Source organism: Panicum hallii, chromosome 9, assembly GCF_002211085.1.
Source record: "Panicum hallii strain FIL2 chromosome 9, PHallii_v3.1, whole genome shotgun sequence".
Classification (NCBI taxonomy): Eukaryota; Viridiplantae; Streptophyta; class Magnoliopsida; order Poales; family Poaceae; genus Panicum; species Panicum hallii.
Genome location: NC_038050.1, coordinates 41,386,875 through 41,397,518, shown reverse-complemented (window position 1 = coordinate 41,397,518; position 10,644 = coordinate 41,386,875). Strand labels below are relative to the sequence as shown.

The following is a 10,644-nucleotide window of genomic DNA, read 5'->3' as shown; positions in this document are numbered from 1 at the left end:
CATTGAGCACCTCCATAAGTTCTACCCTTAGGGGCCTAGTTGAGAGGAAATTTTTTCCTTTGTAATTGGTAGCATCCCTGTGCGGACCAGGACGGTGGAGGTCCGCCCTCGTAAACCCGGCCCCTGGCGTACTTCGCACAATCTGTCTGTACCAATTCATTAAGGAAAAATTTATTCTGAGTATGTCCTTAAGGCGTATGTGACTCTATTTTCCTTGTTACTCGCTACACTAACCCCCCACGTGGTCCTTCACGTCTATGTCATGCCCGAGGCCTGTCTTGAGTTGCTACGCTGCGTCTCTCCCCCAGGACCTCTGTTTCGCAGGAGAAAAGGAACCGGACATCTGGGAACTGGCTTCTGGGAGATGTGCTCGTTCTTTGCTAGGGTCCAGGGTTGTGTAGCCGCTTAGCCTGGTTCCGTACCCTAAGCCTACACGCCCTGCCTCCCTAGGATGAGTACCGTAGTACCTCGAACCACGGACCTGGGGACCGAGACCCCTTTAATCCCCGAACCTAGGCCCTAGTGCTCTTGCTCGCTATGCAACCCAGGAGGCCCTCGCTGGTGAAGTCTGGGACCTCGTGGGGACGTTTACTAAGCATCGATCCTAAGCTGTGTGCAGGACCTCGGCTCTATGGCAGCTAGTCCCGACCTATCGCGACTACCTCCCAGGGGGCCAGGGGACCTCGGTATGCTCCAGAACACATCACAGGATCGACAATTGGAAAAATAGCTAAGTTTTTTCGAAACAAATAGACACATAAAACACTTAAATGCATTGCTGATAATGTACACAATATACATTACATCACAAAATTGTGATACAAAAACAACAAATAAAATACTACTCCTATTGTGCTGGTGGTCCGGAGGAGGCTCCTCCCCTTGTAGGTCTGGGATGGCGCCGAACACGGGTCGCCACCATGTCCGCCGCCGCCTGCACTCCTTCCTGCGCGGCAGCCGCCGTCGCCCGGATGGGGCCAACTAGGATAGGAGTAAGCTGGAAGGCGGGGTTGTGGCTCCGGAAGCAGGTAAGGATGTACTCCGCCATCCCTCGGGCGACCGCCCGTCCCTCTGTCTCCAGGAGATCGAAGATGGCGGCCTCCATGTGTCGCAGATGCTCGGTGGTGGAGTCCAGCACTGGGAGGATAGTGCCGAGTGAGGGTGGGGCCTCCGTGACCTGGATGGGACTTAGCCCGAGAGCATCCAGGGAGGGGTTCACTTCACCGACCCACCTCACGATCCGGTCAATGCTGGCGCTCCGCTCCGCAAGGAACTCCTCCACCTTGGCCTCCTTCTCCTGGAGAGCCACCTCCTGCTCCTGGAGCCTTCGGGTCCCGGCCGACAGCTCCTCCTCCACGGCCGCCTCCCACTCCTGGAGCCTCAGGGTCCGGGCCGCCTGCTCCTCTTGGTGGGCGGCAAGCTTGGCCTCTCCCTCCACCACGGCCGCCTCCCGTTCCGTAAGGGTAGCTTCCTGCTCCTTGATCAACCCCATCACCACCTTGGCCTGGTTGGTCAGCTCCAGGGCGGTCTTCGTCCTCTCCTCCGCCGTGCTCATCCTCATCTCTGCCACGGGCTCCCGCTCGATGGCCTGCGTCTCCCACCGGACGGCCGCTCTCTCCCGCTGGGCAGCTGCCGCCTCTCGGTCAAGAGACTTCTGCAGCTGCTCCTGCAGGTCTTCGCGCTCCTGCACGAGCTCGGCGCACTCCCCGGCGTAGCGGGCGGAGACTATCTTGATGTGGTCCCCCAGGCGGCGCTCCCAGTTGGAGAGTCGGAGGCACTCCGCATCAAGCTCCTCCCACTCCTGGTGGATACCCGCCTCCAACTCCTCCAATGCCTGCTGGCTCTTGGCCAGGAGGCGGGGGAGAGGGACCTTCGCTAGGCACGGGAGAAGGTGCCTCTCGTACACCACCTCCGGCTCCTCCTCCTGCGCGGGTGGTGTGGCGGTGCTCGCGACCTCCGTGACCTCCGGTGCTGGTGCCTCTACCACTACCGCAGCCTCCTCTACTGCTGGCTCAGCTGGAGAGGCCCCCGCCGTGGTGTCCGGCGCTGCCGCCGCTGCTGGCGCCTCGGCCATCATAGCGGGATGGGCAGCCTCCTCCTGAGGTGCGGCTTCGGGCCTTGGGAGCGTAGCCTCCAGCTCCGGACCTCCGGGTCCGGACTCTACCGGTGCTAGTGCAGGCGGAGTCCCTGCTGGTGTTGTCGCCGACCTCCCAGCAGGGGAAGATGAAGGTGCTGGCTGGGGGCCGAACCCCCCAGCTGGTGCGATGCCGGCAGACGCGCTAGATGCGTCCGAAGAAAGGGGCCTGTCATACACCAACGGGGTAAGGGCCCAGAAGTTAAATGGAATAATGAAAAGCTCTGAGAAGAGTACTTACGCGAAGTCATACCACTCCCAACCTCCTCGGGCAATTGGGGGGACCCCTTTTCCTGCCGAGGACCCCCTGGACTTTTGGTAGAGGTCCTCGGCCGCTGGCTCTCCTGGCGGCGGGGGTGGGGGGGGGGTGGGTTTGTGGCCTTGGCTCTGACGGTGGTGCTGGCGTCACTGGGTGCCACGTCGTCGGTGGCGGCGAAGGAATCTGCTGCTCCGGAGAAGGCCGCCACGCCTCCTCCGACCTCCCCTCCGGCTGCTGGCATTGCGGCGGAGGTGATGGAGCTCTGCTCGGTCTCTCCGCCTCCACCATCTTCTGGCGCTTGGGGGCCGGCTCTCCCACGAAGGAGCCGTCACCACGCTGGAGCCTCCGGGCCTTTGACCCCTCTGCTTGGCTGCTCCGCGCGGGGGCCGCCCTCTGCGCCTCGTTGTCCCTCCGGGTCGGGGCGGCACCCACATTGTCCTTGTGACGGTGCTTCAGCACCGGCACCTTCTCCTTTCCCCTCCCGGCGGGGGCCGGACCTCCGTGGCTAGGCCCCCCGGGACCTTGGTCGGTGCGTTGCTGGCGGTCAGGAGAGGTACCGGAGATCCGGATACCACGGTTAAGGTCACCTCCTACCTGCCGGACCGCCAGACCACCCTCGTCGAGGGTCGGCATCGACGCCAAGACCGACGATAGCAACGCCTGGTCCTCGCACAGGGCCTTGACCCCGCTCAGGAGGACCAGTGTCTCCAGGCTGAACGTGTCGCTGGTCATCCCGTGGATCGTGACCTCCAGCTCTGCCCTGGTGAAATCGGTGCCAGGCCCACGCGCGATCCTGCAGCAGTCGTTCGGCCCCGTGTACATGCAGGCCATCCTTGACCGCTGCTACAGGGGGGCGATTCGCCACTTCAGGAAATCACCCAGCACCATCAGGGTCGTTAGGCTGCCCTTCGCCAGATTCTTGACCCGGTTCAGGACCGGAACGAGCTCCTCCGGCAGCGACGGCTTGGCCTTCCAGGTGCTCCGGTCGCTCTGGGGCCTCTCTGTTGGCAGCTCCAGGTGGTCGTTGGGGTCGGCCTCGGCGATGACCCAGCTGTCACGCCAATCCTCCCACTTAGCGCTGGAGAAGGCGCTGATGTAGGAGTTCGCCATCCCGTGCCGGAGCTGGAAGTAGTAAGCGTCGACCTCGCGCTTGCTCCTTCCTGTCCCGACCAAGGTATAAAAATGCCGGAACATAGCGGTACAGGGACAGATCCCCACGAACATCTCCATAAAGTGGGCGAAGACCGCCACGAGGAGGACGGAGTGGGGGGTGAGGTGCTGGAGCTGAAGGCCGAACTCCTCTAGGAGCAGGAGGAAGAAGGAGGAGATCGGTGGTACCAACCCGCACATAGTGTACGAGATGAAGAGGACGAACTCCCCCGCGGAAAGGTCGCGGAGGGGGATTTTGCCGGCCCGAATCCTCCCGGCGTGCTCCAGTGCGGTCCATCCCAGAACGCAGTGCACCAGGTCCAGTTGGCTCTGGCTCTGGAAGCGGCGTGGAAAAGGGAGAGAAGACATGATGATGGATGTTGCGATTGCAAGGGATGGATCGCAAGGGAGCAGGAAGGAGAAGGAATGCCGAGCGCTAGAAAGCAGATTGCAAATGTGTGAGCGGAGATGAAGGGGCGCTGCGGTGGCTGTTGAAGGCAAGAGCAAAAAGGTAGCCGGTCTCTCTGGTGCCTACCTTTTATCTAAAAGCTGTTCGCCCTCTCGAGCTCCGCGGCGATCGAGGAGAAGCCGAACGGCTGAATGCACTAGGCCCCCTCCTCTCACACTCGATGACTAGTGGGCCCGGGCCTGCCAGTCAAAGGAGTGGTCGCTGGAGGCAGGGGGAAAGGCGGAATCCGAACCGCCCGAGCCGCGGGACGGGCTCGAATAAGACAAGAATCTTAACTGCCTGACACGCACGGCGCGGGCGGAGGACGGGCCCCTCGGGGATCCCGCAAAGGGGGAAAGGATATTCCTGCCCTTTCTTCCGGCGGAAACAAGCTGGCCACCCGGTGCGACGCTGGGATATGGCCCCACCTGCGGATTCGTTCCTCATCTGAGGTGGGCCCGGGGGCCTCTGTCGGTACATACGGATAGGGGTACCTCCCGCTAGGGTGTCCAGACCCTTGGCGTCTCGCAGTCGCCTCACAGGAGAGCGTGATGGTGTCAAGCTCCGGCGTGTGCGCCAAGCGCATCGTGGTGGACGCGCGCCACCACATGCTCGGCTGCCTATCCTCCATCATCGCCATGGAGCTACTCAATGGCCAGAAGGCCACTGTAGCCCACTACGAGGAGATTTGTCTCTCCACGGGCCTAGCCCGCCAGGAAGTCATCTGACAGACTGTCCACCCTAGTGGACACAGAGTTTTCCAAGCCCACACCCTTGTCCTCTGGGAGACGGGACGTACGGTCCGGACCTCGCAGCTGGGAACGTGGTCTTCGGACCTCCCCCCTGAGCTCATATGGGTCCGGTGCCCCCCACGTGCCCATGAGGGCAAGGTACTTAGGGATGGCCTCCATAGGCTCGGACCCCCTAGGGGGTCCGGCGCCGCCACATGTGGGAGCCAGACCCCTATGGGCCTGTCTCTCTAGTAGGCCTCGGGGGCCCGGACCCCCCTATTTCCTCCGGGAAGGGGTCCGGCGCTGCCACGTGCCACCAAGGTGGCGACTCCAGGGTCGGCCCTGCCACGTGCCCATGGCAGAAGGCCCTTTGCGGGACGCCAGCCCAATAACCGCATTAAATGCGGGTATTTGGGCTGTGCGCACCCAAGTCAAAGCATGGTCTGCCCAACTGACACCACGGTAAGCCCATATGTTACCAAGGCAGCGCGTCACTGTGCTCTGCGCGTGGGCAGACGGCGTTTAGTCACATCACGGCGCCACGCGCGTGTGACAGTTCAAGTGCTTGTAAGCTAGGCATATTATTTGTTAGTGTGAAGTATGTGTTTGTTAGTGTAAAGCTTGTGTATGTTTATGTGAAGCTTTTGAAAATTTAAAGTGCAAGTAAAAAGGGTATTTTTGTAATTATGGAAAAAGCTAGGGTTGTTTTTGCAAAATGTATTTGGATGGGAGGTAATCTCAACATAAGTGAAGGGTAGTTTTGCAAATATGTTTTTCTTACTTATTGTCTTGTAAAAATATATTTATCCAAAAAGTTGCATTAGAAATGCATGTGTTAAATTGTATAAAAATTTGGGTAAAGTTGTGAAAATAGGGGTGTTTATGTAATTTTATAAAAGTACAAGTCCTTTTATGCAAGTATTTGATTTACAAAAGTAACTTTCAAAGTTACTTAGGACTAAAGTGTAAAAGGTGCAAGTCATTATGACATGTCTATCCAATAATTATGACGTGTCTATCCCGTCATCATGACGTGTCATAAATGTTTGCATTTAGGTCCTAAATTTTATAAAGTTACACTCTTTAGGACAAAAGTAATTCAAATCCAACTTTTGTTCAAAACTTCACGTGTAAAGATATAAATTTTGAGTTTTTGAACTTGGGCCCTAAAGCAATGTTGTAGAGTTTGAAAAACTCTCCAACTTTTGTTTTGGACATTTCTTCATTAGGGTTTTAGATTGATGAGAAATTATACTTTACAGAAAGGTCCCTGCAGTTTTCTAAATTTACGTATAAGTCCTGGGGAAGTCTCTTTTCTCTTTCTCCTCTGTTCCTCTTCTCCCTGGCGCTTATCTTCTCCCCACTGGCGGCATCCTCTTTCTCTGACCTCTATCCTTATCCACCCCGGTTCCTTTCCCCTCTCTCTTTCTCCTCCTCCACGCGGCTCAGCTGGGCGGCTGCAGGTCGGGCGGCCGGCCGCAGCAGGCGGCGCGGGTGCTGGGCGCTAGCGCAGGCGGGCAGCAGGCGCGGCTGCGGCTCGGCGTGGGTTCGGGCGGCTGCGGCGGCTCGGCTGGTGCGGCGCGAGCGGTAGCTCGCGAAGCGAGTAGGCGCGCGCGGGCGGAGGCAGCGGCTGGCACGCTGGGGCGAGCGCAGGGCGGCTCGGCACGGGGTGGCTTGGCACGGGCGGCCCAGGCGCAGCGCGAGCGGGCGGCTGTGGCCGGCGCGGGGGCGAGTGGGCGCTGGCGCGGAGGGGCCAGATGCGGGCGGCCCGAGCGAGCGGCAGGCGCAAACGGGCGCAGAGGCAGGCGCTAGCACGGGGCCGCCGCAAGAGGAGCTGGCGCAGGCGAGCGGCTGGTGGCGGCGCTCTGGCACTCAGGGCAGAGCGGGCGCAGCGTTGGCACGTGAATGGCACGACGCAGGAGCAGGAGTGGAGCCCAGGACCAGGCCGCGCTGGAGTGGGTGGCGTAAGCGCGTGGTGGCGCGACAGATGTGGAGCTGAGGCGCACGCAGCTCGGGCATGTGCAGGTGCGGCGCGGCAAAGCCGGAGCGAACGCGGGTCCAACAGCAGGAAGAAGAGGGATAGCTGCGCAGGACGACGGCGTGCAGGATGACGGCGTGCAGCGCATGGCGGTGTCCCCGCTGGGCGAGCTCAGGCCACGACCGAGTTGGTGTGCAGGAAGGTCGCGCGCGGTGCGGGAGGAACTGTAGTGCGGCGGCTGTAGGCGGATCCGCACGGGAGCAGCGGGACCCCGCATGGAAGACGTCTGAGGCCGTCAAGGAGAATGCAGCGGAAGGCACGGCCCTAAGGCGAGCAGACCATGGTCCTCGCGGAGGCGGAGGAGCGGTTATGGCGCGGCGAGCCGGAAGGAAAGGCGGCGAAGCAAAGGCAGAGGTCCGGGCGGAATTGGACTGGCGCGTCCGCGGATGCGAGCGGGAGTGTTCTGCCGGTGGCCGGCTCAGCTCGATTCAGCAGGCGCGTGCGTGTGCAAGACAACAGGCCACGCGCGAGCAGGTTATGGGCCAGTGGTGTGAGAGCCGTACAGGAACAGTGTGCAGGAGATGCGACCGGGCGCGACGATCCTGCAGGAGGCTACGCGGGTGTGCCGACCGTGTTTCTACAGCACATGCGCGTGAGCAGTGGAGGTTTAGCCCGTGAGCAGGAAAACCCTGAGGTTCGCGAAGGAGTCGGCATAGCGAACCAATCCGGCCCTATCGGCTTCTTCCTTGAGTCTACGACATCCAACAGCTCTTACCCCTCGTTGATCGCTCAATGGACTACCGTCACCACGGATCACCGTGAGGAATATCCCTCCGGCCATTCTCCACCCACTACAATCCCCTAGCGAGCTTCTTCGTCACCCACGGAACCTTGTCACCATCGAGCACTTCTTATAGCCGATCCTGTTCACCGCGGGAATTCACTTTCCGTTTGTTCTTCTCCACAACCAAGGCTACCCCGAGGTTTGCCCTGACTCACTAAATCTTCCTAATGCCGGCAACCCCTTTGCCGGAATATCGTCGTTATCTTCCTGTTCTCTGTTTTCCCCGACCAGGAACTTAATGGCTTCGATTTAGAAAGTTCTAGGGTGTTCTCTATAAAACTTCCAGAGCTTTCTTTATTTCAAATCAGTGAACTTCTACATTTCATAGAAATTCGTAAGAAGTTCATAAAAATACAAAATCAGTTTTGTTTGAATCCTTAGTGTGGCAGAACCAACCTGAATTATACCGGCTCAAGTACGCGAGTCCACTTCCTAGGGCTCCAACGTGCTTCAAACGGTATAATCCCTTGGCCTGTCGGGTAACGTCCCGATAAACCACCGATACACACGATCAATAAGGTTACCTCACATGAAGGTGAGTCCAGAGATACAATCACCATCACAATTTACATAATAGGGAATTACATTACAATAGTTTATGAAAGTAGTACAAAGCTTCAAACTTAGAGAAAACAATACAAACTATTTAAGCTATGATCTTGAGCAGCGGAAAACATACGCGATGATCTACAGCACGTCGACAAGGCGGATGTCATGCTAAGCCTAGGCATGACATCACTCGGTATCACCAATGTTGGCCGAGGACAGATCCCATTCCACGGACCAACCTTCTGAAAGAGCACAGGGCCAAGGCAGGGAAGAGTAGGGTCTTCAAGACATTTCCTGCAAAACATATAACTAGCAAGGCTGAGTATACTAATACTCAGCAAGGCTTACCCGGGATTGGGTATACTTTAGCCCATAACTAGACTTATGAAGGCTTAAAATAGTTCTGGGTTAAGTTTCAGCTGAAAAGCAACTAAGAGTAGGTCCTTATTTTCAACTTTTAGCTTTCCAGTTCTATGTGATTATCCATTCTAGATAAGCACTTATAACTAAGCAAGCAAGGTAGAGCTCTGTATCCCAACCATCAGTATTACTCATCATATAGTTGCTCTTGTTACTCTGTGTGATAAAGGGATTAAGTAGTCTCAAACATCGTGAGAGGCGGACGATTCTGAATCGAATTTAACCTTGCAAGGTAACCCTAACTCACACGCCTGGAACATCCAACGATAGTTCCGAAGCAACCGTTTGCCTTTCATTCCGACTCGTGGACAGGTCCACCACAAGCGACTGCAGGATCATACGCACTTCCAAAGTGCAGGACATACGTCTGTAGGCGACTAAAAAACCCGTATTCCTGGTTGCCCTTGCAACACGTATTTCCCCAATCGAACATAAGTAACCAGAAGAAGCAAGACGAGTGGTGGGAGGTATGTCCACTCCTCGGGCCAATTGGCTACTAGGCTTGCCGCTTACCATATTTCGCGGCATGTGGTTAGTACTTTCAAATGCTTAACCCCGATCGACACACACCGCGACCTTATCAATTTCAACAACACAGACGGGGTATCACCTCAACCATGATACCGCACAAAACACCCGTCCGGCATCCTTATAGTGATAACAGGAATGTAAACATTACAATTCCTATATCGCGCGAGTGACAGGAAAGCACCTGACTTCTACCGGTCCTATTAGCATAGCATCTAGTCGATATGACCTCAGGTGCAATACATTGGTTCCTAGGATTCATGCATCTAGGGTTTCAAGCAATTCCTAAGAACTTAATGCATAGAATACGTAAATAGATATAGATTGCAGTGTAATAAAATAGTAGGTTATGTCCGGGGCTTGCCTTTACTGGTGGGGCTGAAGTCAGAAATGTCAATATCTTCCGAACTTTGGTTCGGGGCTTCAGTTAATCCCTTGGTGACGTTCACTTGGTCTTCAGAAATATCCTTCATAGACTCCAGGGAGATCTCGTAGGTACCGTTTGCGGAAGTAGTCGTATCTACATGCAGTGCAACATTACATTCAAAATGTGCACATAACACTACCTTACTTCACAATACAATTGTAACCTAGCATTCATATAACACACTATTCACATATCAATCAAAAAGATCTGAAACTAAACTTAGATAGAGCTTTAAGAGGACATCTAATTATGATCGGCTATCGAGGGTTTAACTGATTGATGTGCTTAGGTCGTGCCTAACAGAGGCGTGTCTATTGTGTTAGTTTATTGATCTAGGGTTGAGTACTATGGTTTGTGTAGCCGATTGATAGGTGCACCAGGTTCCCAATTGATTGATGAAAGCATCGATGACTTTAGCAGAAGGATGATTTCTAAAGCTGTTGTCTTAACTGAGATGTACTTAAGTGTTATTCTAGGTAACTAGGTGTGGTTGTGTCGACTCGATTACGTCAGCACAACTATTGAGTGACGTACAGCCGATTGGAGTATGGTTAAGGGTATATGATCGATAAGTATAAAGCCAACCTCTCAGTCGATAAATCGACTGATAGAAGTGTGTGGACAAGGATGGGGAAACTAGGGATCGATCGGCCGTGTTTGACTGGTATGGAAAAGCAACCAAAATCGGCTTGGATCGGTCGATGGCAAAAACCCTAACATCGTGTGTGTTTCTCCAATACATCGACTCTGTGCAGTCGATATAGAACAGAACAAAAGAATCGTATCGGAAGTAGCCGATACTAGAAAGGTAACAACCATATCAGCTAATCGGTCGATGATAGAAGTATCGACTGACAGCTGTTATACAGAAACATCCTAGACTCAAGGAAAGCGGATGCTTAGCAGCTGAACTAATAGCCAATGCTGAAGCATAGCCGCAGAGTTGTTTTGGCTAAGCAGCAGACACACAAGAACTAACGGGGATCCTTATACGACAAGGAACCTAAAGAAACAACAATCGAGACGGGGACAATGTCTTAATGGCAGAGATATAAGCACTCATATGAAAGGTTTAACGAAACACCACATATTTCTATTTAAGATCTATATTCTATGGCTTACTTTTCAGTTATAACACAAGCACACAATATAAAGCACAATAAAACATTCATTCCCT

General features: G+C 55.3%; 1 protein-coding gene across 1 annotated transcript; it reads right to left on the bottom strand.

Moving 5' to 3' along the window:
* Positions 1-847: 847 nt before the first annotated feature.
* Positions 848-3,224, bottom strand: LOC112873059 (MAP7 domain-containing protein 1-like). Its single transcript, XM_025936088.1, has 4 exons — positions 3,039-3,224; positions 2,527-2,930; positions 1,310-2,303; positions 848-1,177 (listed from the first exon to the last, which is right to left on the bottom strand). Exons 1-4 carry the CDS (start codon positions 3,222-3,224, stop codon positions 848-850), a joined length of 1,914 nt encoding a protein of 637 aa, XP_025791873.1.
* Positions 3,225-10,644: the final 7,420 nt, after the last annotated feature.